At 53.2% G+C, this 27971-nt stretch overlaps 1 protein-coding gene across 1 annotated transcript; it reads right to left on the reverse strand.

The window, feature by feature from the left end:
- CDC45 (cell division cycle 45) lies at window positions 1-27773 on the reverse strand. Its single transcript, XM_004592070.4, has 19 exons — window positions 27351-27773; window positions 27128-27187; window positions 26494-26586; window positions 24445-24582; window positions 23145-23294; window positions 19271-19326; window positions 16676-16724; window positions 14058-14119; window positions 13321-13371; window positions 12217-12336; window positions 11341-11472; window positions 11040-11138; window positions 10326-10487; window positions 5577-5715; window positions 5411-5494; window positions 3438-3556; window positions 3209-3285; window positions 1406-1471; window positions 1-105 (listed from the first exon to the last, which is right to left on the reverse strand). The coding sequence occupies exons 1-18, from the start codon at window positions 27399-27401 to the stop codon at window positions 1407-1409; spliced, it is 1707 nt and encodes a 568-aa protein (XP_004592127.2). The 5' UTR covers window positions 27402-27773; the 3' UTR covers window positions 1-105; window position 1406.
- Between the last annotated feature and the right edge of the window lie 198 nt (window positions 27774-27971).

Raw genomic sequence — 27971 nt, forward strand, 5'->3', positions numbered from 1 at the left:
AAAAAAACACCCCTGTCCCTACTCAAACTCCACCCATAAAACCCTCTAAAGAAAGTCAATTCATATAAATAAGGAGGAAGAGGTCGGGTCTGAAGACACCAATTTCTGGAAAAGGAAAAATGAAAAGAGAAGTTAAGTTTCACAATCCCAACACCCCAGTTCAAACTGTTCAGGGCTTCCCTCTGACACGGTGGACTAAAGTTTCTGAGTTGCTTCAACGTGGGCTGAGGTGTGGGTGTCCAGGTAGAAGACTGCCCCAGGGTAGGTACTGTGGCACAGTGGGTTAAATCATTGCTGGGAACATCACATCCCCCATCAGGGTGCCTGGTTCCAGTACCGGCTCCTCTGCTTCTGGTCCAAACTGCCACGTAGCATATCCTGAGAGGCCACAAATATCAGTGCTGCACCCACACAGGAGACCCGGATAGAGTTCCAGTCTCCTAGCTCTGCCTTTCAGATAAAGGGAAATTCAACAAGGGGCTTGTCTACACTGCACTCCCTACCTGGCTCCGGGCTGTGGCACCCTCGAGAGCCTTGGAGGTTCCAGCGGCAGAGCTCAGCAGCTTCTCACCCTGAGTATCAGGCCCCATAGCGCCATCCCAAGCCCAGGCCAGCTCTACCCCTGCCCCAGAGACCAGGCGTGCACAGGAATATGCATTGAGCAGGCTGTAGGAATGGTTGAAAGAGGAGTCCCAGTCCAGGAACCCTGTTCTGAGGCTCCACCCCTGTTAGCTGAGGAAGTTCAGCCCCATTTCCAAATGAGACAGAAAGCCCAACCTAACTAAGGCGTGGCTAACGAGTGCCCAGAGCAGTGAATGTGACGCACCCACCCCCCAGGCCCTGTCCTTGGGGGCCATCTCCCTGAAGCTGTAGTGGTGCCTGTCCCCTGAGCGCCAGGAAGAACAGAGGCCCCAGGGTCCTGGCACATGGAAGCCTTGGCCGGCCATGCTTCCAGCCTGGGGCTCCAAGGCAGGACAGGGTGGCACCCACAGTGGGGCACCCTGGGATGAGATGGTCCTGTGATGAGGGCAGGAGGCCATGGGGCAGCATCTTTGGCATCAGTGGCCCGACAGTGCCTTGGGAAATAGCTCTGCTTTTGCCAGGGTCTGTCACACGAAGGCTCCAGTCTGTGGTGGAGACCCTGAAGGCTGCGGGGCGCCTCCTGAGGGCAGCAGCGGGCAGTCAGAGTGCCACACACTCAACTGCCCAGCCCACGGTGTGGTCAGCAGAGGGCGAATGACCGTGTCTTTCTGAAGGAATCACAAGGACTTCATTGAATTGGCCTCCTCAAAAATGCCCCATTGTGGGACACCCTCGGGGACCCCAGGGCCAGGCAGGGAGTCAGAGTGGGGCTGTGAGAAGGGCCATGTGATGAGGCTCCCTGAGCGCCCCTCCCCCAGCTCACCTCAGGACAGGAGGGAGACGAGGGCATCCAAGAACTTATTCCGGTCTTCAGCTTTGAGTTCAATTACTGAGGTAATGAAAGGAAAACACCGGTTGAGATGGAGGAGGGAATGAAAACAAGGCCGTGCGCACAGTGGCCCTCCCCACATGCAGGCTGGAGCTGCCCTTGCTGCAGCAGCCTGCGGGGGTTCTGCTGGTTTGTCTCAGCTCTCTACCGCCCCGGATTCTTTGCTGGCCAGGAAGGCCAGAGCTGTGGCCTGCAGGGAGAGACTGGGGGCAATTGGAGACCCAGGGGATGTGACAATTGAGAGTGACAGACCTGGATAGTGACAGGGTCTCCTACCTTGCCCAACACAGATACCTGCCCCCAAGTGGACTGTGGGAGGCCCTGTGGTGGGCAGGGCTTCAAGTTCCAATGTCATCTTCTATGAGGTGGTGGGGGCAGGGAAGGAGAACATAAAGCAAACTGCCTTTGACCCTGCAGGGCCACCACAGGCCCAGGGAAGCACATGGTCTTTCATCAGACAGCAAAACCAGGCCTGGTCCTCATGACCAGCCCCCCACTCCGAGAGTTCCCAGGCCCACCCAGAGCTCCCACTGCCCCACCCCTGCCATTCCCCCTCTGTCTCTCCATCCCCGAATCATCCCTGTGAACCCCCTCCCACAGGCATGAACCCCAGAAACAGGGTGCAAGAACACTGCCCAGGGCCACAGCTGGGCTCCCTGGTGCTGGAGGCTGGCTCTGAGACAGCCTAGCCCTGCCTAAGGGTCACCGCAGGCTGGTCACTGTGTGGGTGCAGGAATAGTCAGAATAGACCCTTTCCAAGATCGGCAGTTTTGGGGGGTAGTGCTTAACAGTGTTCCTGCCAGCTCCTGCTTTAGAGTTTTGATGCTTGGGACCCTCCAGAGCGCAGGTGGATTTAGAGACACGGCCCTCAGAGAGGTGAGGAGGGTGAACAAAGGACCTCAGGAATGTCCCCATCCCTCCCACGAGACTGGTGCCCCCTCAGGATGGACCAAGATGCAGAAACACACAGAGGCACAATGCCCGTGGGAGGAACACCAAAGAGGGAGGCTTCAGAGCGCACCCGCCCTGCCCCACGCTGGGCCCGAGATCAAAGCAGGCAACTCTGGCTTTGGTCCCCATCCTGTGGCACTGCCACAACGCAGTGTCGGCAACTGGGGGGAGTGGAGTGGTACCAAGAATCCTTTACCTTACGCAAAGACGGCTGAACCTGAACTATAGTCCGTGCTGCTGTTGCCAGTGTTGGGTGAGGGGGAACAGCTACAGCCAAGTAGAACCCTACACTCTGGGTTTATGTGACATGGAAGCAGGGCCTGTGTCAAGTGGCCAAGCAGGGGCCTGAAGCAGGACCCTTTATGACAGTACAGGCTCTAGAGTGGGGGATGGCAATGTTCTTGGGTGACCACAAGGCCCTGCTGTCCCCCTGCCCACACCATGGGTGACCCTAATTGGCAAGGCTGGTGATTGTAAAACAGTGCCAGCTAGTCCTCCAGGACTGGTGGGAAAGCTAGGCTCCTTCACAAATACCTTTGCCTCTTCCCAGGGCCCCCCCAGACCAAAGATGCTGGGCTAGGCTGGGGGGCGGGGAAAAGAGGAGGGCCTCGGGTATTGCAGGACTCCCTGAGCCACCAGAGCATCTAGGCCACGGTTGGTTCTTGGAGGACAAGAGGGCTGCCGGTCAAGTACCTCGGGCACTTCCAGCTTGCCTGGTTCTGGGGTCAGCACCGACCACAAAGGGCCAGGTAAGGAGAACTATGGCCAAGGGCCAGGGTCTCTCACCTGAGAGGTCAAAATGGTTGTGCAGTGTCCGGGAGCTGGTGCTTTCCGCAGCCTTCTCAAACGCTCGCCCAAAGAAGCTGCGGACAAGAGGACAGGCATGGTGCAAGGGGCCCTATCCCTCCCCCAGCCTCTGCGACAGACACGGAGGGGCACATGCCCCTCTACTGAGCAGGCCTGATGCCCATCCCCCAGCCCAGGGCACCGTCCAACACGAGGCAATGCCACTCACTTCTTCCTGTCTGAGCTGTCCGTCTCTGGGGGGATGCCCACCATGGTCACTGTGCCATGTTCCACGCTCAAGGGGGCGGCCATCACCAGGGGCAGCAGCTTACAGCGCCGGTTCTTGGTCTGCAGGGACAAAGGGACACCCTCAGACCAGTCATGGCACCATAAAGACCAGGAGTGCCAAGAAGTGCCCGGGGACTTTGTCACGGGAGATGGAGTTGAGTCCCACACACCTACATGTGCTTCTGTGGGTCGACCACCCTGCTTCCTCCAAGTGCAGCCACAATTGTTAGCTGCTCCTGGGGGTCCCCAGCCAACCTTTTCCACCAGTCCTGCTCCACCCTCTGTGGCATGTGACCCCATCTGAAGCCACACCTGACATGTGCGTTCCCACAGGGTAGAGGCGGAGTGCTTCTTTTACCCACACACTACAACCATGGTGACCAGCCTTCCCCATCTACCTACCTACGACTAAGGGATGGCAGGTCACAGGACCTGACAGGTGGGAGTCACCCAACAGATATGGCACTGGTGAGTGGATCCTGGGAAGTGGGTATGTGCCAGTTCATTTTACAGATGACACAACTGAGGCTCCAAGGCCTGAGAACCTCAGAGAACCCTGCCCTGATCAATGAAGCGCCTGAGATCTGAACCCAGCTCAGAGGACCCTCAAGCTCAGGTCTGGACCCTGCAGCACCATCCGGCATCAAGGGCTTATCTCAGAGATAGCCATAGGGGAACTATCTCCTATATAGCCTGTAAGGCCTTCAGTCACATTGTATGTTCTGGTGTCCCAGCCCAGGGGAAAGCTGTTTATCTGACCTTGTGGTCTAAAAAAAGTGTGCCATGACATCATGGCCAACCAAATCATGTATATACAATTAAACTGAAAAACAAAAAAACAAAAACAAAAACAAAAAAACAAAAAAACCTTCACTGTGGGCCCGGCGGCGTGGCCAAGCGGCTGAAGTCCTCACCTTGAATGCCCCGGGATCCCATAGGGGCGCCGGTTCTAGTCCCGGCAGCTCCACTTCCTATCCAGCTCCCTGCCTGTGGCCTGGGAAGGCAGTCGAGGACGGCCCAATGCATTGGGACACTGCACCCGCGTGGGAGACCTGGAAGAGGTTCCTGGTTCCCGGCATCGGATCGGCGCGCATCGGCCCGTTGCGGCTCACTTGGGGAGTGAATCATCGGACGGAAGAGCTTCCTCTCTGTCTCTCCTCCTCTGTATATCTGACTTTGTAATAAAAATTTTAAAACAATTTAATTAAAAAAAAGAGAAATGCCTTCTTTAAAAAAAAAAAAAACCTTCACTGCTAAAAACAAAGTAATCATCTATCTATCTGAACTATTAAAGAGGCATAATAGACTTGCTCAGTTCAATGCAGGGTGGACAAAACCCCTCAATCTACAAAAAAATCCATAGCAGGAAAAAAAAAAGTTAACATCAATAAAGTCAGATCTCCGGGCTTGACCACTCCATAGAGCGCATGTGCGTGGGAAGATGGTGATCTCACGTTACACATTCTGTTTATGCCCTCAGCATAAACCCTCCCAGCTGGAGCCTGAGCAGGACTTTATTAAAGGTGTGGGACCGTCCTTCCCACAATCACACCCCACCATCAGCCAGGTCAGCACCTGCCCGCAGGCTGGCTAAGTTAGGGTGTGTGCTTCTGGCCATGGCCAAGAAGACAAGGCCACAGAGTTAGAAGACCAAGTTCTGCGACGTGGGAGGTGCATGTCACAGCCTGGCAGTGGAAGGTGAGCTCGGCTCCAACTGGGGGAGTCTGTGTGATCTGGACAGTGAGTGGTAAGATTAGAGCTGGTGAGAATCACAAGGTTCCTAGGGATCTAACTTAGAAGAACTAAGGGGTCTGCCCAGATCTTGCAGCTGGTAAGTAGTGACAGACACCCCAAGGCCAGCATCTCAGCACCCGGGATGGTGCCCTCCCAACACCTGCCTACCCAGCTCCTTACCGAACACACAAAAGATTTGAGCAGGTGTCTACTGAGCAGGCTCAGGGATGCAGGCTTTGAGAAGAGTATGGCATCTGGAGTGCCCTGGGAAGGGGGGACAGAGGTCAAGTCAGAGGCCGGCCGCCAGTGCGGTGTAGCTGTTGCCCTGCCTAGTGAGAAGTCTGACCTCCATGAGGGAGCAGTAGAGGAAGGGGCCCTGGGAGATGACGAGGTTGGTGCAGAGGCAGCTGGCGATGGTCTGCTGGGTGGCGCGCAGCTGCTTCTTGGCGAGTTCCAGGCCATAGTACAGCTTGTCCAGGTTACTCCTATAACAGGGCAGACACCAACTTGTCAGTATCCCTCGGGGAAACACAGGTCTTGGGAGAATGAAAGAATCTTTCTTTTTTTCTTTCTTTTTTTTTTTAAAGATCTACTTATTTTTTATTAGAAAGGCAGATTAACAGAGTGAATGAGAGACAGAAAGATCTGTCTGCTCGCTTACTCCTCAAGTGGCCACAACGGCTACAACAGCCAGAGCTTAGCCGAAGCCAGGAGCTTCTTCAGGTCTCCCATGTGGGTGCAGGGTCCCAAGGCTTTAGGCGGTCCTCCACTGCTTTCCCAGGCAACAAGCAGGGAGCTGGAAGGGAAGTAGAGCAGCTGGGATATGAAGCGGTGCCCACATGGGATGCTGGCATATGCAAGGTGACGACTTTAGCCACTAGGCTACTGTGCCAGGCCCTAACATTTATTTATCTAAAAGAGTTACAGAGACTAAGGAGAGACACAGAGAGATCGTCCATGAGCTAGTCTGCTCTCTAAATGGCACAATGGCCTCTCTCTCTTTTTCCCTGTAGCTCTACACTTCGAAACAAGAAACAAAAACTTCCAAATAACGAGTCATAAAACATTAAAGCAAAAAACATAAGACAGTATCATTTCTGAAACAGTGGAAAGTAAAAGAAAATGCATCAGTCTGGGGCGGGACTAGTAATGATACTGGACTAAAGCAACGTCATGGAAGCAAGACAGAAACCCTTGGCGTGAGGGGCTCATGGGAGAAACCGGGCAGAATGCAAGATGCCAGGTCCACACTGGGAAGCCTACAACACCGAGAATCAAAGAATCCTGAAGGGCCCGGCGGCGTGGCCTAGCGGCTAAAGTCCTCGCCTTGAACGCCCCGAGATCCCATATGGGCGCCGGTTCTAATCCCGGCAGCTCCACTTCCCATCCAGCTCCCTGCTTGTGGCCTGGGAAAGCAGTCGAGGACGGACCAAAGCCTTGGGACACTGCACCCGCGTGGGAGACCCGGAAGAGGTTCCTGGTTCCCGGCATCGGATCGGCACAGCATCGGCCCGTTGCGGCTCACTTGGGGAGTGAATCATCAGACGGAAGATCTTCCTCTCTGTCTCTCCTCCTCTGTGTATATCTGGCTGTAATAAAATGAATAAATCTTTAAAAATAAAAAAAACTAACCTATAATGAAAGAGGAAATGTCACCTATCCTGTTGTCTACCCAAAGATTAAGCCTTCTCAATCTTGAAAACATAAAAGCATTCATTTTAAAGACTAGGAGACCTGGGGAGCACAGTAGACACTTAGCATCTGTTCCTTTTCTTTTGTCTAAGTTGAGAGAGAAAGTGTGTGTGTGTGAGAGAGAGAGAAAACACACACAATGGCAACAGAGAGACAGATGGAGAGAGAGGTTTCCTATCTACTGGTCTAGCTTCCAAGTCAGGGGCTGGGAGGGTGAAGCTGGGACCTCAGTGCAGGTCTCCCACACGGGTGGCAGGAACCCGAGCCCTTGAGCCATCACTGCTGCCTCCGTATCAGCAGGAAACGGCAATCAGGAACAGCAGCCGGGAATTATGGCCAGGCACGCTGATGTGGGTGTGGGCATCTTAACCCCTAAGCCAAACACCCACCCTGCCTTTTCTTTTTTTTCCTACAAGAAGGATGGCAATGTACTGCTGAAGGGAGATGTAGATGTTACTAAAAACAGTGCCGAGACTGTACCAACAACAGAGACGGAGGACAGGATAAACACTCTTTGTCATAGCAGGAAGTCACTACATAATGTCTTAAAACTGATCGGTGGATGACGGAATGACAGGGACCGTGGCTTTTGGACTCCTCCGAAATGCTAGATGAAGACGGGGCAAGTGGAATGAAAGACCAAAAACCCAGGACCCGCCTTTGCAAGAAAACAAGGTAACACAACAACATTCCAAAACATAAGCAGGTGGGAGCAGACCACCAAGCAGTCACAAGCTTGGTGTACCATGATCAGTGTAGGACAAAGTGGAGAGGGGGCAGGGGCACCGAAGGACAATGAAAACCTCCAGGATATTAGAGGATGGTACAGAGCAGCTAGAAAGCGAAAGGAGTGGGTAGGAAAACACGACATCTCTCCTGGAAGGTGACATGACACTGTACCCAGAAAGACTTCAAGGAATCCACGAGGAGGACTATCAGAACCAAGACACAGGGTTAACAAGAATGAAGGCTACAAACCAATAAATAAAAGGCAGGAACTAATAAACGTGGCTAACAAGGTTGCAGGATACAAACCAAATAAACAAAACTGTTTGCAGCGCTGCGTGTTAAGTGCTGGCATGGACGGTTAAGTCACCAGCTGGGATTTCTGTATCCCACACGACAGAGCTGGTCCAAGTCCCAGCTGCTCTGTCTGCAGCCCAGCTCTCTACCAACTCCCCTGTGGGAGACACGGATGGAGCTCTGGGCTTCTGACTTGGGCCTGGTCCAGTGCTGGAGTTGCAGCCATTTGGGAGAGTGAACCAACAGATGGAAGATCTCTTTTTTCTCCTTCTCATTTTTGCACTTTCAAATAAATAAATGTTTAAAAAAGAAAGGAAGGAAGGGAGGATAGGAGGAAGCCAAGAGGCTGGTACATTCGCTGAGCCTTCGCCTGTAGTGTAGGCATGCCATATAGGCACAGTTCAAGTCACGGCTGCTCCACTTCTGATCCAGCTCCCTGCTTATGGCCTGAGAAAGCAGTGTTGGATAAGCCTGCACCCATGTGGGAGACCTGGAAGAAGCTCCTGGATCCTGGCTTCGGACCAGCCCAGCTCTGGCTGTTGTAATTATTTGTGGAGTGAATCAACAGATGGAAGGATCGGCCTATCCTCTTCCTGGAACTCTGCCTTTGCAAAATACTTAGAAATAAATGTAATTAAAGAAGTATAAAGTCTATGAGCAGGTTAAGCCACCACGTGGGAGGCCTACATCCCATACTGAAGCGCTAGTTTGAGCCCCAGCTCCCCGACTTCTGAGCCAGGTTCCTGCTAAGGCATCCTGGGAAGCAGCCAGTGATGTGTCAGTACTTGGCTTACTGCCACCTGTGTGAAAGACCCAGATTGAGTTCTAGACTTCCGGCCCAGCCTGGCACACAGCCCTGGCTGTTGCAGAGGTTTGGGGAGTGAAACAGCATCTAGGACATCTCTCTCCCTGCCTGTCTGCCTTTCAAATCTTTTTTTTTTTTTAAATGTATTTATTTGAAAGTCAGAGGGAGAGGTTTTCCATCTGCTGGTTCACTGTACAAATGACTGTATCGGCTGGGGCTGGGCCAGGCCAAAGCCAGGTGTCAGGAGCTTCCTCCAGCTCTCCCGTGCGGGTGGCCCAAGCTCTGAGTGTTCCTCCACTGCTTTGCCCAGGCACATTACAGGGAGCTGGATGAGAAGTGAGTGGAGCTGCTGCGACTCGAACCAGCACCTGCAGCAGGTTGAACTGGCTATGCTACAATGCCGATACCATGCAAGCTTTTTCAAATGTGCTCGAGCACAGAACAGCCAAGTCCAGAAAGCAGGCTGCTCTCCCTCTTTTTCTTGCTTTTGTTTTGTGAACCACTATACAAAAGCAACAGAAGTGGCCACTCTGTGGAGTTGGAGAAGCCGTCCCGTGCCTCTTCCTAAAAAGGGAATCCAAATTCAAACACCAAGGTCAAATCCCCTCCATGACCTTTAGACAAAAGAGAGTAAGAACAGCTCCCCTCTCAACAATGAAAGGCACTACAAAGATGTGCCAAGAAAAGATCAAAACAGTTCTATTTTGAAACAAACTAAAAGACATAGAAAAAAAAAACAAAAACCCTTAGGTATCTCAGGAAGTGAGATAAAAAAAATTAGCTCTAATAGAAAAATAATTAAAAAATGAACACCAGATTAGAACTATAGGAATGAAAACATAAATAATAAATAATGCCCTGGCAGGCCTGCATTGCAGAGGCTGGGTTCGAGGTCTGGCCCCGGTTCCAGCGTCCTGCTGATGTGGCTCCGGGTTTGCAGCAGGCGACGGCTCAAGTACCTGGGTGCCTAGGAGACACGGGCTGGCTCTAGGATTTGGCCCATTAGGGCGTGAGTCAGAAGATGGGAGTTCTCGGTCTCTCAAATCTAAGAAGCAAAGGGAGAGACGACAGGACTCAGGAGGTGACAGACCCCGAGGAATGGCAGTGTGTGTGTGTGTGTGTTGTGCCCAGAAGCTTTCTGTGTGACTAATTTTTTTTTTTTTTACTTTTTAAAAAAAGATTTATTTGAAAGGCAGAGTTACAGAGAGAATCTTCCATCTGCTGATTCCCACCCTAGATGGTAGTAACAGCCAGGGCTGGGCCAGGCCAGAACCAAGAACCGGGGGCCCAAGTACTTCGATCATTATGCCCCCTGCTTTCCCAGGTACATTAGCAGGAAGCTGGGTTGGAAGTGGAGCATCCAGGACCTGAACTAGCACCCATATGGAGTGCCAGCGTCGTAGGTAGTGACTTTGTGTGCTGTGCCACCAGGACACTGACACCAAGCAGTGTCACGCTTTAGTGTCCACGTGACTGTCACTCTCATACTCTGGGGTCCCCACCACTGGCAGGGTGAGGCTGAGGACTGGAGGCAGCCACTGAAACGGGCAGCCGCCCATGGCCATAACACACTACCTGGAGAGACTGTCCAGGGCTTGGATGAAGTGATCCGTCTCCGAGCCATCCTTCTCGGGGCTCTCCATCAGAGACATGGCGGCGAGGACCACGTCACTGGCCAGGAACTTGTGCTTGAACCCAAAGTGGATGCTGAAGGTCTGCACACGCATCTCCTTCATCCTGTCACAGAGGCAAGAGATGCAACTGTCACCCTAGTGCTGTGGGAGAGCTCCTACAGCCAGGCCAGACCAGGCCAGCAGACGCCCTGCCCCCCCTCAGACCCTGGCCAGGGCAGGTTGGAACACCTGGACACGCCAGCCCTGTAGCTGCCTTACCTGCAGAGGCTCTGCTGGGCTCCACACATGTGCAGGCTCCCTCCCTACACGCCGGTCAGGCCCACTGGCTGGAGCAGGTGCAGCCTGGCACACAAGGGCCTTCGGAGTGACCAAGGATCTGACGAGGCAGGGGTCACCTGATCCTGACCCTGGTGGTCCTTTACCCATCTCCCGTGAGGCATAGGCTGGGTCAGCCTTGGGTTTTAGGAATTCTAAGTTCGCAGGCCCTTTACTAAAGCCCGTTTTTAACTCAAGAACACAGAACTTTATGAATGTGCAGACTCAAGTCATGCTCATTTGCACATCTTTGTGAGTTTTGTTTTATTTTAGGAATGAAACTAAAGCAGTAGCCTCTTCTTCAAGGTTAATCCAGAAGGAAAAAAACAAAAGGGTTTACCCAAATTTATTTGCAGACTCTTCGATCATTTCTCGTAAGTTCTCCTTCAAGGCCATGTCCATGGAGTGGAACTTCTGCTTCACCTGTTTCAGAGGAAGTCTGGAGAAAGCAGGCCCACGTGCCTGGGTGAGATGCAGTGGCACTTCCAGCAGGGAGGGCAAAAAGCTGGGGCGGGGGGGCCCTGGCGCAGGCAACACATTCCATGCATGCATGTAGAAGCCATGCAGGGGAGTGGATATGCCTGTGCCAGGGATGGCCCAGACTGGGGGATAGGGAACTGCTGGTAGCGCCTGGCACTCACCCCATGTCTGCCAGGAACTCCTGGAGCTTCTTCTGCCCGTGCACCGACCAGAGCTTGAACCTGGCCGCGGTGTAGCTTGTGTTGCATAGGCTGTCGTGCAGGGACCAGTGCTGATAGAGGGCCAGGCGGAGGCTGGGCCAAGGTCAAGGAGTACACATGGAGCCTGATGCCCACGCCGAGCTGCGTGGTGACCCATGACCTTGGCAGTGTCCGGCAGTACCTGTGGAACCCTTCCTTGCTGGGACCTGCCTCTAGTAGGGGGCCTGTCTGGACAAGCAGGGCTCAGAGTTCTCGGGCTTTCTAAGTTCCACCTGACCTGCTGCAGGGAGGTCTGTGAAGTACTGGACGTGGGCCAAGATTCTGAAGAACCGTGTCCTGTGGTCACAGGGGAGGTGAGCATCACCAGTGGTGGCCGGTCCCCTGTCCTTCCTGTTCTGCTTGGCCCAGGCTTCCCTTGTCATCCCACCCCTGCTGCCATGGGCTGTCCCTAGTGGCCCCTTCTCACACTGCATTGTGCACAGCACTCTGTGTGTGTGTGTGCGTGTGTGAGTAGAGGTGCCCCCCCCCAACTTAGACTAGGTCTGTGTATTCCCCACTGTTGTGTGGGTCCTCTGGACACCTCGTATGGCTACCCTCACTGCCACCACTTTCTCTTGACTCACAGGCCTCTGGGCTGGCCCCCGCCTCGACTCTTGGTGGTTTCCCCAGGACCCAGATGCATAGCCCTGTAACCATCCAGAGGGCAACGCCCAGCGCAATACAGGCCACAGTCCCTGAGGGATGACAAAGTTGGGGCACCCTCAGACAGCAAAACACCCTGAAGATGGGGCTGGTGCCTCCTGCAGAAGCCCCGTCAGGCCCCCAGGGCGAGGATACTCATACTCGAAGGAGATGCGTGTGCAGTCCACGGACAATGTATTCTCCTCATCCTCGTTGCGGTGGTTGTGCCGGGACACGTGACGCTGCAGGATGCCAACGTCAGTCACGTACTTCATCCTGGGAACAAGGCACCACAGGCCTGGGCTGGCTGCCTCCAGCCCTCACTAGGGCAGCCAGGAGCAGGTTGTGTCCCCGTCTGCCTCCTGCAGAGCCAGCCTCTTCAGCTCATGAGGTCAGCAGTGACAGGATATCAGAGCAAACAGGAGCCTGGCAGCCAAGCCTCCCTGCCGGTCCCCACCAGGGCTGCCACTTTTAGACCCTGTGCACATACCTGATGCTACCCTCAAAAAGACCTTCCCTAGGCCCAGGTGGGCCCATACCCTTCCTGCCCTCAGAGGCAGCAGCAGGGCCCAGATGGGGCTGGGGTGGGAAGAGGCAGGATGGGGGTGGGTAATGTGCACTTGAGGGGCCCAGTGCCCAAGCAATCGCTGAGGGACATGTGAACAGGCCCAAGGGGATCCATCTCAGGTTTGAGGTCCCTAAAGACTCCCTTTGCCGACTACCAGGACGGCGGGGCCATCTCATGCCAGAGGGGATGGAGTAGGACCATCCATTAGCAGGGTTCAGAGACAAACAGGTGGGGAACCCCTTACTGCAGGAGCCAAAGGTTGCCACACCTCACACCAGCCCCTACCCCATCCGAGTGGGCCTTCCCCTTGCTTCTGAGATCCACTCTCGCTCCCTGGCAGGGCAGCCAGGGCCTTTGCTTGGAGACCTCCTCTTGTTCTTTCCCAGGTCCTGCACCTTGCCTGGGTCACACCTCAGTGCCTGCCTGAGCCAGGCAGGCCTGAACAGAGGAGCACCATCCTTTGCTCACTGGTGCCACCTGGCGGGCACATCAGAGTAGAGGCCGAGGCCAGCCCAGGCCGCACTCCTCCTATAGGGCTCCAATACTAAGCCTTTCCTGAGTGACAGCCCCCTAACTCCTTCTCAATGGCATCCCGTGGAGAAGCTGCCCCATCTCTGTACTGTAAGCTTGGGAGCCCTGCACATGGTCACAGCATGGAGCCGGTCATAAAAAGTGAGGCAGCGTATCCTTACTGCGTGATCTTGTCTTGCACCCACTGGTCTGTCAGTCCCACGATGGCCCACCTGGAAGGACAGGAGAAGGCAATGGAGTCTGGCCCTAGCCCACAGGCACTATGGTATGGAGAGAAATATCAGCACCCATGGGCCCAGGCTCCATTCTCCAAGAGCATCCTACCAACATGGAGAGACCCTGGCCTGCTTTCTGACAGGGGGCCTCCCACCTTAAGGTGGACAAGCAGAGGGCTGACTTCTGGCAGCAGGGTGACGACAGTGTCCCTGGGCCTGTGTGGCTCTGCACCAGGCCCTGGCTGTTCCTGAGGAAGTCTAATGCAAATCACGCTAAGCCCCTGTTACAGCCATCAGCAGCAGAGGGCATGTGGCAGGCTGCAAACTCCAAGATCCGGGACCCCAGCAGAAGGCGAGGCAGTGCAGCCAGGCCAGATTCACTCTCTCCTAAGGCTGCATTTCTGGATCAGTGGCTTTCTGGTCTGCGTCTCAACAGCCCTGCCCCCAGCCTGCACTGCAGACTCAGGCTCCTTCTGCATGGGGCTGCTCCCCAGCTGCACCCTCAGGCCCTCTGTTCTCTCTGACTTCGGATGAAGTCCTTAGGGTCTCCCAGATGGGAAGAAGGCCTGGGAGCGCACAAGTTCCCAGTAACGGGTAACCCCAAATACTCCCTGATGCGGATGAGGTCAGCAGCTCTCGCCATAGGCACCGATTCCCCACACAGGCCTCACAGGGCTACGTACCATAACATGTCGTTCAGGTCCTTGGACATCGTCCACGCCAGGTCGAACATCACCATCGCCGACTGCAAGGAAGCAGAGAAGCCTGAGAAAGGAAGGGGTGGCAACAGCAAGCATGGGGCTGGATGGCAGTGGGCGGAGCTTCCCTGGGTGGAGCCCCTGAGGGGCAGGGCTGGATGGCAGTGGGCGGAGCTTCCCTGGGTGGAGCCCCTGAGGGGCGGGGCTGGATGACAGTGGGTGGAGCTTCCCTGGGTGGAGCCCCTGAGGGGCGGGGCTGGATGACAGTGGGTGGAGCTTCCCTGCGCGGAGCCCCTGAGGGGCAGGGCTGGATGGCAGTGGGTGGAGCTTCCCAGGGTGGAGCCTCGGGGGCGGGGCTGGATGCCAGTGGGCGGAGCTTCCTGGGTGGAGCACCCTGAGGGGCGGAGCTCCCCGGGTGGAGCCCCTGAGGGGCGGGGCTGGATGCCAGTGGGTGGAGCTTCCCCGGTGGAGCCCCCTGAGGGGCGGGGCTGGATGACAGTGAGTAGAGGGTGAGTTGAGAGTCTGGGCTTGGTGGGAGAAGGTTCTGGGAGAGGGCTAGTATCTGAAACCTTGCTAAAGTGTGGGTGGCCAGTCTCACTCCAGGTTCCGAAATTTTTTTTTTTTCTTTTTGAAAGATTTATTTATGAACTTGAAAAGCAGAGTTACAAATAAGAGACTTATCTCTTCCACCCAATGGTTCATTTCCCAAATGGTTACAATGGCTGGGCTGGGCCAAGTTGAAGCCAGGAGCCAGGACCTCCATCTGGCAGTGGTCCCCCAGCACTCTGCTCATCCTGTTTAGCCTTCCCAGGCATATAAACAGGGAGCTGGATTGGGAACATTTCAGCTGAGACTCCAACTGGTACTGCAGCACAAGATGCTGGCACCACAGGCGGTAGCTAACATGCTATGCCACATTGCTGATTTCTGGGGGTAATCTGAGGTGGAGCCCAGTGTGGGGGTGGGGTGGGATCCTCAGGTCATCTGGGGTTCTTGAAATGAATGAAAGCTGATCTCCTAAAAAAATTGTTCTATAGGGCCCGGTGGGGTAGCCTAGTGGCTAAATCCCTTGCCTTTGTACATACCAGGATCCCATGTGGGACCCTAGTTTGTGTCTTGACAGTTCTACTTCCCATCCAGCTCCCTGCTTGTGGCCTGGAAAAACAGTCAAAGATGGCCAAAAACCTTGGAACTCTGTACTCGTGTGGGAGACCTGGAAGAAGCTCCTGGCTCCTGGCTTCAGATCAGCTCAGCTCCAGCCAGTGCAGCCACTTGGGGAGTGAATCATCAGACAGATGATCTTCCTATCTCTATTCCTCTCTGTGTATCTGACTTTCGAACCAAAAAAAAAAAAGTCATTCTATAAAAAGCCTTGAGCCCGGCACAGTAGCCTAGTGGCTAAAGTCCTCGCCTTGCACATGCCGGGATCCCATATGAGTGCCAGTTCTAATCCCAGCAGCCCCACTTCCCATCCAGCTCCCTGCTCATAGCCTGGGAAGGCAGAGGAAGATAACCTGGGTGCCTGGGCCCCTGCACCCACGTGGGAGACCCAGAGGAAGCTCCTGACTCCTGCCTTCAGACCAGCCCAGCTCCAGCTAGTGTGGCCTTTGGGGGAGTGAGCCAAAGGTGGAAGACTCTGTTTCTTCCTCTATGTAAATCTGCATTTCAAGTAAAAATAAGTAAATCCTTAAAAAAGAAAAATTAAACTGAGCCTAGATCCTCCCTTCCCCTCTGCTTCCTGCTTACGATGTGACTGCTATTCCAGCACGCACGCCCACCAAGGCTTACTTTCTGCACTTAGGGCCTCCCTAGGAGCTGAATCAGGGCCCCTACCCTCAACCCACCAGAGTTTATACTTCAAGCCAAATCAGACTTTTCTTCAGAAAGCTAAGATGATACCGGTCCCCTTAGCCATCTCTGCTGAGCCTCATCCAGGCCCAGCAGCACGTCCAGGGGCACCCCCTGCCCAATCCTGAGACAAACATCCCTGCCGCAGCTCAACACCCTCCCCACCCACTGCCTGGAATGTTCCATTCGCCGGGGCTGAGCAGAGAAGACTGAAGGATGAGCTGTCAAAGGTCATAGTCAAAGGGACACTGGGAAGACGGAGCTCACAGGTCAAGGTCCCAGGGCCAAAGGTCACACTGCAGAAGGCTGGACAGCCCAGACTGGAAACAGCTGTTTGTGTGCTCCCAACTCCATGGGGCTCGGGCCAGGGGGAGGCAGGTGAAGCTGCTGCTTGCAGCACCAGCATCCCATATAGGAGCGGCTGCTCCACTTCCAATCCAGCTCCCAGCTAATGCGCTTGGGAAAGCAGAGGAAGACGGCCCAAGTGCCTGGGTTCCTGCACCCACGTGGGAGTCCTGGGTGGAGTTCCAGGATCTAGGCTCCGGCTTGGCCCGTCCCTGGCTGTTACGGTCATTTGGGAAGGTAAACCAGCAGGTGAACTATCTCTCTTTGTCATTCTCTCTAGTAAGTAAATCTTAAAAAAAAAAAAAAAAAAGAAAAGAAATTTAAATGATGAAAGCGCATGCTCTCTTCTGCCCTGGGCCATTGACCCCTGCAGTCAGAGCTGCGTATGACTCACACCCACTCGTACTTACTGATGTCCCGTGATACTCATACTGCTCATAGTCAAAGAGGATGTCTCTCCTGGAATGACACAAAGCGACGGTCTGCAGCAGCAGGCAACAGCACAGGAAGTCAAACACTGGGGAAGATGCTGCATTCAGAGGGCCCGGTGTGATGGCTCAATTGCCTAATCTTCCACCTGCAAGCTCCAGCATCCCATATAGACACAAGTTCATGTCCTGGCTGCTCCACTTCCCATCCAGCTCCCTGCTTGTGACCTGGGAAAGCAGTTGAGGACGGCCCAATGCATTGGGACCCTGCAGCCGCATGGGAGACCCGGAGGAGGTTCCAGGCTCCTGGCTTTGGATTGGCACACCACCGGCCGTTGCAGTCATTTGGGGAGTGAATCATCAGATGGAAGATCTTCCTCTCTGTCTCTCTTCCTCTCTGTATATCTGACTTTGCAAAATCTAAAAAAAAAAAAAAAAAAAGAAGGCTGCATTGTGGCCCAGCCGGTTAAACCATTCCCTGCAATGCTGGCATCCCAAATCAGTATGGTGGGTCAAATCCCGGCAGCACCATTTCCAATCTTGATAGCTTCTAATGTGCCTGGGAAAGCAGTGCCTGACGGCTCAAGCACTTGGCCCCTGCCTGCAGATGGAGCTCCAGGGTCCCCCAATGGGTGGTAGGAACCCCAGTGCATGTGCTGATGCTTTCCCAGCAACATGAGCAGGGAGATGGATCAGAAGCCGAGCAACCAGGACTCCGATATGGGATGCCAGAGTTGCAGGCAGCAGCTTGACCCCCTGTACTACAATACCAATCCGTCCTGTGTACTTTCAGGAGACTCCCTGCGTGCAAATACTATGAAGTTTTTGCTGTTCCATTTTAATTCTATCTTTTTTTTAAAAAATTCTACCTTCCATCAACATTTTGAAATACCTTCCTAAACATAACACATCGAAGGCAATGAAAGCGACACAATGTACTGTTTAAAATACACACTCCCAGGCCCAGCGCGATAGCCTAGCAGCTAAAGTCCTTGCCTTGAATATGCCGGGATCCCATGTGGGTGCTGGTTCATATCCCGGCAGTCCTGTTTCCCATCCATCTCCCTGACTGTGGCCCGGAAAGCGGTTAAGGACGGCCCAAAGCCTTGGGATCCTGCACCTGCCTGGTAGACCCAAGGAAGCTCCTGGCTCCTGGCTTTGGATTGGCTCAGCTCTGACTGTTCAGCCGCTTGGGGAGTGAACCATCACATGGAAGATCTTCCTCTCTGTCTTTCCTCCTCTCTAAATAGACTTTCCAATAAAAATAAATTAATTTTAAAAATAATAATTAAATAAGACACACTCCGCAAATCCCACTTTTAGGAAATTATCCCAAAACAGCATGTAAAGGAATAAGCAAGATAAAACTTGCTGTAGGCTCCAGATGATTCATTGCATCTTTAACTGTTATTGCGAAATACCAGAGTTAAGCTAGCTTTCAAAGAGATGGGAAACTAACAGTGAAGGACTAGACGGCTTAGCGAGGCTGTGCAAAGTCATCTGGAAGGGTTGTGTGAAGCAGCAAAGGGCAGAACTGGACGCATACTACGAGTATGTAAAATATGCCCGAGTGTGAATCAGACAGGGAGAGAAATCCCAACCCAGACTCTCTGCATCAGCACTGAGATGGGACGTTATTTTCACACACCTCCTGAGGTGGTTTCACATGGTCCTCACCCGAGCGGATGGCCTTCTGTCCATGGTCAGCTAGGGGAAGTCACGACCTAAGCTGGCATGACGGGGGCTGGAAGGCCTGGCAAGTCCTCCAAGGATGAGTCCATGAAGGAATCCTGCAAGACCCACCTCCGGAGCACGGCTGTGTGCCCACCTCAGCCACAATAACCTTCCTTATTTTTATCTTGGAGCACTTCGGGTACAGCAGGAGGAATTATGGGTAACTTAGTTCTACTTTCTCATATTTTTCTCTGTGAAAAGTTTTGCAAGGGGTCAGTGCCTTGGCATCCCACAGCAGTGCTGGTTCAAATCCCAGCTGTTCCATTTGACTCAGTTCCATGTGAAAGACCTGGGAAGATGGCCAAGTGTTTGGGGCCCTGCCACCCAGATGGCAGACCTGGATGAAGCTCTTGGCTGCTGGCTTTGGCATGGTCCAGCACAGGCCACTGTGGCCATCTGGGAAGCAAACCAGCAGGTGGGAGGTATCTCTGTCTCTCCCTCTCTTTCTGCAGCCTTGATTTTTCAAATTGAATCAATAAATCTTAAAAAAATGAAAGTTTTACATAATTGGCATATATCTCATTTATGAAGTTTAGCAGACAAAAGTAACTACATCAGGAAAAGTTGATGAAGAGCCAGGGGCCACTGCCATGTCCCAACAGCTGGCAAGCTTTAGGAGCCCATGGCCTGGGTTGGCACTCAGGCAACCCGAGGGCAGTCAATGCTAACCCAAGCTCTTCTGAAGGCAACGGCCAGCATTCGGTCCCAGAACTGCTAGCTGTGAAGGCCTGAACTCTAAGAATTATTGGAAGACAGAAAAAAAATAATCCCTGTGACCGTCCTAGGGATGGAGTGGTGTTGTAGCATCCTGGGCCTTGGAGAGCTACCCGTGGGCAGACTCACCTCCTGACCTCCCATTCTTTCCGCTGCCTCCTCTTCGTGGCTCGCTCTATTATCTCCTGCGATGGGGACAGAGAACAGAAGGATGACAAACACTCCAGAAATTATCCCCACAGCCCGAGAAAGCTCCAGCTGGGCAGAACCTGAGGAAGAACACGCATCGTTCATGTGTCCTGGGTGCACCTGCTCCTGGAAAAGGAGCTAAAGCCGGGGACAGCCAGAACCTCTGCTGGCCCCTGAGGGACACTGCAGACAGGAGTAGTGGTCCTGCCACTGGTATTGCCAGCCTCCCATACAGGTGTCAAGTTCAAGACCTAGCTGTTCCACTTCCAATCCAGCTCCCTGCTAATGGACCTGAGAGTGCTTGGGCCTCTGCCACCCTTGTGGGAAAATCTGACTGAGTTCCAGGCTGCTGGTTTTGACCTGGGCCAGCCCTGACCATGTGGTCTTCTGGGAAGTGAACCAGTAGATGAAAGATCTCTATTTCTCCCTTTCTTAACTTTGCCTTTTAAATAAATAATTAGTTTTTTAAAGGAACAAGCAGAAGATGAACAGTGTAAGCTAAAAGTATATAACTTACATTTCCAGAACACTCTACCAATAACATACTATATCCCCCTTATTCTGAGTGATCGGAATTTCCAGTTTTTTTCTTTAAAGATTTATTTGTTTTCATTGGAAAGTCAGATATACAGAGAGGAGAAAAGACAGAGAGGAAGATCTTCCGTCTGGTGGTTCACTCCCCAAGTGGCCGCACTGGCTGGAGCTGAGCGGATCTGAAGCCAGGAGCCAGGAGCTTCTTCCAGGTCTCCCATGCGGGTACAGGATCCCAAGGCTTTGGGCTGTCCTTGACTGACTTTCCAGGCCACAGGCAGGGAGCTGGATGGGAACCAGAACATGAACCGGCACCCAAATGGGATCCCAGCGTGTGCAAGGCAAGGACTTTAGCTGCTATGCTACTGCATCAGGCCTGTAATTTCTAGTTTTATCTTTAGTTTGTATTTTTACTTTTATTTTTGTTACCCATGAGTTCACTGTCAGTACAGAAATAAGTGACATCTATATAATTCTATGTAAATATAAAACACACATAGAATGTCTCACTGCAAAGCGCATCAAGCTCCTTGGGGGGAAAATGAACTATTTATATATGCAATAACCTGGATGAATTGCCTGGAGATTTACGATGCGTGAAGGAAAGCCAATTCCATTTTCCATCTGCATAACATCATTGAAGTGACAAAACTGGAAAAATCGAGGTCTTTAGTGGTTGCTAGGAGCTAAGAGAGGAAGCTGGGTGTGGTGACTCTCTCATGTCAATATTCTGATGAGATGATACTGTGTTGTCACTGCAGGAAACCAGCAAAGTATGCAAGTGATATATATACTGCCACGAAGGAGCTCTTGGCAGGCATGGAACATTCTCTTATCACGATGGCAGGGGTGGCGACAGATTTTGTTTGTCTCATCCAGCTGCAGAGCTGGTAAATCGTGTGGAAATGAAGCTCCATTAAATTTTATGAAGAACACCGCCACAGTCTGAGATTTCGGGCCCCTCTCCCCATCCACACAGTGCATGGTGGAGTCCTGTCCCTTCTGTTTGTGGCTAGAGCACGCCCTGAGGACTCCCAGGACGGCCAGAGGAGTCACAGAGCTGTCCCATGGACTGGACCATTCATGCTGCGAGCCTCAGCTGCCGTGTGCAAAGGAGAGACCCCGCCTGGGGTTGGCAGTCCTGACTCTCTCATTGGCTGCTTCACTCCCCACTCACTCCCAACAGCCAGGACTGGGCCAGGCCGAAGCCAGATCTCACGTGTGATCGGCAGGGACACAATCCCTTGAGCTCTGACCTCCTGCCTCCCAGGGATCCACCTCACCTGGAAACTGGAGTGAAGAAGCGGAGCTGGGAATCAAACCCAAGCACTCCAACGTGGGGTGCAAGTGCCTTAGCCACTAGGCCAAAGGCCCACCCCAAAGGAAGCTTACAAGTTGCACACCCAAGGATCAGGAGCCAGAGGGCACAACTGCTACACTGGGAATTCTTTTTATTTTATTATTATTCTTTTATTACACTGGGAATTCTAAATGCTAGAATAAACACAGCCCTGGCAGTAGAGGAAAAACCACCTCTTGATCATAACTGCATCTAACAGAAGCCTTGGCACTGGGCAGGCCCCCTGATTCCACAGTGAGGAATGCTGGAGGGGAATGGAAAAGAGGCTTGTGCTATTTTATTGTTTATTCCTGTATCTATTTCTATGTTTATCATTTATAGCTATTTCTACATGTTAATTGTTTTTCTATATCCCTTTAAAAAATGCACTGATACACAGGGTTAAGCCACAGCCTGCAACGCTGGCATCCCGTATGGGCGCTGGTTTGAAGACTCTTCTGCACTTCAGGCCACTTCCCTCCCTGTGCCTGGAAAAGAGCAGAGGATGCCTCAAGTGCTTCGACTCCTTCGGCCGCGTGGGAGACCCAGAAGAAGCTCCTGGCTCCTGGCTCCAGACCAGCCCAGATCTGGCCATTGCAGCCATTAGGGGAGTGAACCTTCATATAGAAGACCTTTATAACTGCCTTTCAGATAAGGCACAGTAGCCTAGTGGCCTAGTGCAGCAGCCTAATGGCTAAAGTCCTCGCCTTGCAGGCACTGGGATCCCATATGGACACCAGTTCTAATCCCACCAGCCCTGCTTCCCATCCAGCTCCCTGTTTGTGGCCTGGGAATGCAGTAGAGGACGGCCCAAAGCCTTGGGACCCTGCACCCGTGTGGGAGACCTGGAAGAACCTCCTGGCTCCTGGTTTCGGACTGGTTCAGTTCTGACCACTGCAGCCACTTGGAGAGTGAAGCAACAGATGGAAGACCTTTCTATCTCTCCTCCTCTCTGTAAATCTGACTGTCCAATGAAAATAATTTTTTTTAAAGATTTTATTATTATTGGAAAGCCGGATATACAGAGAGTAGGAGAGACAGAGAGGAAGATCTTCCGTCCGATGTTTCACTCCCCAAGTGAGTTGCAACGGGCCGGTGCTGCGCCGATCCGAAGCCGGGAACCTGGAACCTCCCCCGGGTCTCCCACGCGGGTGCAGGGTCCCAAAGCTTTGGGCCGTCCTCAACTGCTTTCCCAGGCCACAAGCAGGGAGCTGGATGGGAAGTGGAGCTGCTGGGATTAGAACCGGCGCCCATATGGGATCCCGGGGCTTTCAAGATGAGGACTTTAGCCGCTAGGCCATGCCGCCGGGCCCGAAAATAATGTTTTTAAATACCCGCTACTTAGCTGCTAGGGTTTGGATGCCAGTTTGGGTACTGAAAGAACCCCAAAGGCTGACGTGTTAAAGGTCTGATTCCCCAAGTTCTTAAACTCACGACAATAGCAGGGCCAACATTTTATCCAATTATGGTGGCTGAGGGATGGCCACCTTAGGAAAAGTGACCAGGTTGGACTGTGTTATTAGAGTGGAGGCCCCAGGAATAAATCCTGGTAGCCTTGCCTGAGACTACACGGACAGAGACGCACGTTCCGTCTTGCCAAGGGACACTGACTGCCAGCAGGAAAACTGTTGCTAGAGGCAGAACCAAGTGGGGCACATACCCGGGCTTGGAGTGAAGACCTCCAAAACTATGAACCCAAACAACCCTACCGCCCTAAGTCGGGGATCCTGTGTAGGGGGTGATCCCAGAGTGTCACTGCAGTTATCGGAACCCTACCACAGAAACAAGGAAACCACAGCTCAGAGGGGTCCAGCCACCTGTCAGGGGCCACACTGCAAAGGGGCAGCAGAGTCTAAGGTAAGGTCAGCAGCTGCACCTGCCAGACTCCCAGCTGGCGCCACGGCTGACCTCTGACCTCAGGATGTCAGCAGAGGCTCCACCCACCTCCTCTAAGCGCGAGCGCTTTCCAGAAGGTTCTTCTGCCCCTTCGTCACTGTCCTCTCCTGAGTGCTCCTCATCCTCGTCGTCATCCCTAAAGATTTCCTCGTAGGCGGGCACTTCAAGGTCATCATCTTGCTTAATGAGCAACTTGATCTGTGTGAGAAGAAAAGCAATTGAGTCGCACCCCTTTTCGCCTTCAAGCATTCTGCACGGAGGAGTGGACCCTCTCAGCAGCCCCTGTTGAAGAAGCCCCCCTCCTCAGGCGTGGGCTTGTTCCTCTCACTGCTCAGTGAGGCCCTGGGCTCACACCGTACGGCTGGCATCGATGAAGACAATCCAAGCAGCCTTTGAAGAAGCATCTAGAATTCCAACTCAACAGTGTGCCCCTCTGACCTAGAGGTCTGCATGCAGTTTGGCTCCCCGAAGGTTCCAGTGCTGGAAGCTTGGTTCCTAGCCTGGCGCTTGGGGCGGTGGGAGCCTAGTGGACACTATCTAGGCCTTGGGGGGTTCCGCCCCTCATGGATGGGTCAGGTCTCACGGGAACAGATGAGTTCTCGCGAGAAGAGGTTATTCCTCTGGAGCTGGGCTTTCTGGGCGCTCTCTCTGGCTTCCTATTCCACCACAGGGCACCTCTCTCTCTTGCTCTGTCACAAGTGTTCCTGCCATTGGGATGCCACACACTCTGGGTCTCACCAGAGCTCAGCAGATGTCAGCGTTGCTCTCTGGCAGAAGTTTCCAGAACTGTGCCCCAAGACCTCTCTTCTTCATAAAGGACCCAACTTTGGAGGGAGGGGAGGTCTTAAAAAAATAAAGGGACCCAGCCTGAACTATTGTGTTACAGTCACAGAAAAAAAATGAACTAGAAAGCTAGAAAGCCCTAAGTGAACACAGTGTTGTCTGGAAGCCACGGCAGGTTGGTGTCTCTTGGAGAGGCTCCTCCTGTGAGCCTGTCAGGGCCAGGCATGCGGGGGTGGGAGAAGACGGAGGCATAGAATGCTGGGGGGGTGCTGCTCGGGGCTGGGGTGGGTGTGCTCGTGGCTTACGGTTTCCAAGAAATGCAGTGGAATCCTTTTAGGCTCCAGGGCAAGCAAATTCTAGAAGCAGATCCCAAGCATCTCCAAGGGCAAGGTGCCATGTCTGTCAGTTCCGATAGGAAAGGCCAAACTTTGGGGTTCAGCCTGCTCCCCGATGGAGAGCCGGCCTTGGAGGGCTGGGTAGAACAGGGTATGAAGCAGCAAGGGGCATGCGCAGGTAGAGGGGGAAAGAACTGGAAAGGGGAGAGGCCCCTAGAAGGCCTCAGTACCTGGGTGTCGTTGTATACATTGATGACATTGATAGGTCTGTGGCTGTCACACACGAAGAATACAGAGTGTTCGTCGGGCTGCAGGATATCCAGCAGGTCTACGTTGGCGCCGCAGTTTATAAGGATAAAATAACGGAACTGAAAGAAAGCGAGGCAGTGCCAAGTTACTCCCCAAGTAAACAGCGAGGAGGCCCTTGCCCCCGGCCACCCTCAGCCCGGGGCTCCCGCTGACAAGTTCAGGAAGATCTTGATCCTACAGTCGCACATCGAGCATCTGCTGCTTATGCACACTGAGTTGGCCCAGGCCCCTAGGGACAACAGGAACTCTAGGCAAAGATTTCACCCCTGCCAATGCGGTTAAAGCGGCTCCAGGGATTCTGGTCCACACCCCCAGCCCCACGCTGCGAGGCCCACTGTGTCCCAGCTGACGTTTGGCGCTATGTAAAAGCAGCAGAGATCCTAGCAGTTAGCTTTCTTCCACAAACCCAAGCTGCCGACAGATGCCGAGAGCCACGTGAGAAGTCTGTATTTCAGTGAGAGTCATAGCGTGGGGTAGGGAGAAGGTGAGAGCAGAGCAGAGAGGGGAGAGAGACCAGACCAGCACAAGGAGAGAAAGAAGAGAGAGAACAAAGGGGAAAGGCATGTTTTCTGGCCTTGGGGTAGGGAGACAGGGAGTGCAGGGTCAGGGAGCGGCAGATGCCAGGGATAAAAGCCTCAGGGGATTGGTGCAGTGCACAGTTTAAACTTGAAGGTCACTAGGCTTAATCAGGCAACTGGGCTTTAAGGGGGTTGAGATCTAGGAGGTTTTTTTTTTTTTAAAGATTTATTTTATTTTTATTACAAAGTCAGATATACTGAGAGGAAGAGAGATAGAGAGGAAGTGGAGCTGCCAGGATTAGAACCAGCGGCCATATGGGATCAAGGCGAGGACCTTAGCCACTAGGCCACGCTGCCGAGCCTGATCTAGGAGGTTTAAGGTAGTGCTGTGTAACCAAGTATTCAAAGGGATGAGACCTAGGGGATTTAAGGCAGCACTAGGTAAACAGGCATTGAGTCCAGGATAGTGGGGCTAATCTTACGGTCACTATTTGAGTCACTCCTTACACTAACTTCTACTGTTTTATTCCAGGGGCCAGGACCTAGCGCTGTAGCCTAGAGGCTAAAGTCCTCGCCTAGCACATGCAGGAATCCCATATGGGTGCCGGTTCCAATCCCAGCAGGCCCCACTTCCCATCCAGCTCCTTGCTTGTGGCCTAGGAAAGCAGTCGAGGATGGCTCAAGTCCTTGGGACCCTGCACCTACACAGGAGACCTGGTGAAACCTCCTGGCTTTGGATAGGCTCAGCTTTGACCATTGCAGACCCAACAGATGGAAAGTATTTCTCTCTCCTGCTTTTATATACATTTTTGAATTCCAAAGAAAACCGAGTAATGTTTGGCTCAGTGGTTAAGAAGCCAATATCTCATGTCAAGGTAGTGGGGTTTGATTCCCGACTCTGGCATCCAACTCCAGGTTCCCGAGAACACGGACCCTGGGATGCAGTGGTGGACATGGCTTGAGGTTGCAGCTTCTAGCTGCCAATCGACATTGCCCACCGTGGGCGTCTGGGGAGTAAACCAGAGAAATGAAGCTCTGTCTAATAAATATATCCATCCCAGAAGAAGTTATATGCCTGGATAACAAGATAGTAGTTTATTTTTTTATTTGAAAGATACAGAGAGAGGAAGAGACAAAACTTCTCCATCCACAGGCTTGTTCCCCAAATGTCCTCAACAGTCGGGACTGAGCCAGCCTGTCTCTTCCAGGTGCCAGAAACTCCAACTTCCCCTTCAGTGACGGGGCTTGAGCACCTGCTGCCTTCCCAGGTGAGAAACTAGGAAACGGGATCAGAAGCAGAGGCGCCTCAATTTGAAGTGGCACTCTGTAATGGGATGTCGGCACGCCAAACAGTAGCTTAACCCACTGCGCCACAAGTGGCAAACCCCTCGCCATCAGATTTCTACCCAACAACTTCCTACCTTTGTGTTTCCAAAAGTGTTTCCTGCATACCTGTTCTTTATGCTCAAGAAAGGCAGTTTCGAGTTCTTGCCACCCAGACACCGGGACCAGCGTGTACTGTACGTGATCGCACTGGAACAGGGCCTGCAGAGAAAATTTCAAAGCCAGTCTTATTTAGCACAGCCGCCAAATGACCTTGACCCACATCAAAACAAAGCTAAAACAAAGGACGGGATAACCCCAAGTGAGGGAAGCTTTCAAGACAGAAGCCAGGGGTGGGGCATGTTCTGGTAACTTTGTTGCGTCTCCGGAAACAAACAAAAAAAAATTGACCCAAAACAAACAAACGAAAATTGAACCACAATTAGGTTTTTTTTCAAAGTAAAATGTTGGGAGAAAAGCTGATCATATTCGCAGGTCTTCTGACAGGTTGCTAACTCCAAAGCTGAGAAGCTCAATGTCAACTGCACCATATTCAAGGACTTCCCTCACAGATCAGCAGGCCCCCCTGAGGCCACCACTGCCCCCTCAGCTGTCAGATTCCTCTCAGGCCACCACACACACACCCCCAGGCTATTGCAAACACTTGAACTGGTCTACACGAAGGCGGTTCCTCAGCCTCACCTCCCGCCAGCCACTCTCCTCCCCTCCCCTCCCCAGCTCACCCAGGCCCCGCAGAGCTCACCTGAAGGATCTTGCAAGCGCACAGAGCATCCACGTCCGAGGCCACAAAGAGCAGGACCCTCTGCCGGGGAGGGGGAAGGGCGGGCGGGCGGGCTAAGCGCGGCGATCGGAACCCCCGGCCACCCCCTGGACCGCCACCACCTCCCGGCCACCCACGACCTTCCGTCCCCCACACCCGCCAAGGCCCCGGCTGTGAGGTCCGCGCTGCACGGGGGATCGGTCACCTGGGTCTGGACCAGCTCATAGAACTCCCTGCGGAAATCGGACACAAACATAGCCACGGCCTCCGGACACCCCGCGCTCCAGTGGGACACACGAGCCCCGCCTCCAGTCAAGACTCCCGCCAAATCGCGGCTCTTCCCATTGGCCCAGAGCTGCCAACCAATGGCCTTCCGAGTCCTAGCCCTCCCTCCGTTGCGATTGGCCAGCAGCTCCGCCGCTCACGCCTGGAAAAGTCAGGTCCATTCTCGCACCTGACACGTCACGTCAACTCGGAGGCCGGACGCAAACATTGTGCCCTGATTTACCCAGAAACCCCGGCGTTCAGTAGACATCTTCACTTTGGGAAGGGAAGCCAACCATTTCCCACCGGGAAGTCCAGAAGACATTTCACATCTAGTCATACATGACATTTACTTAGAAGTTGATTGAGGCCGGCAGTTGTTTTTACAATACCAGGTGGATCCAGTTCAAAGGCAGATGTGTAGCTTATTTCCGCCCAAATCTTCCCTGGCTGAGGCAAAGGCCAGGAAGTGTAGATGCATTCTGGGTAATGTAGTCAATAATGAGGGTGGACCGTACCAACTTGGCTTGGAGGGGTGTATTGCTAAAACTTAATTTTAAAA

This window comes from Ochotona princeps, chromosome 29 (assembly GCF_030435755.1).
Source record: "Ochotona princeps isolate mOchPri1 chromosome 29, mOchPri1.hap1, whole genome shotgun sequence".
Taxonomy (NCBI): domain Eukaryota; kingdom Metazoa; phylum Chordata; class Mammalia; order Lagomorpha; family Ochotonidae; genus Ochotona; species Ochotona princeps.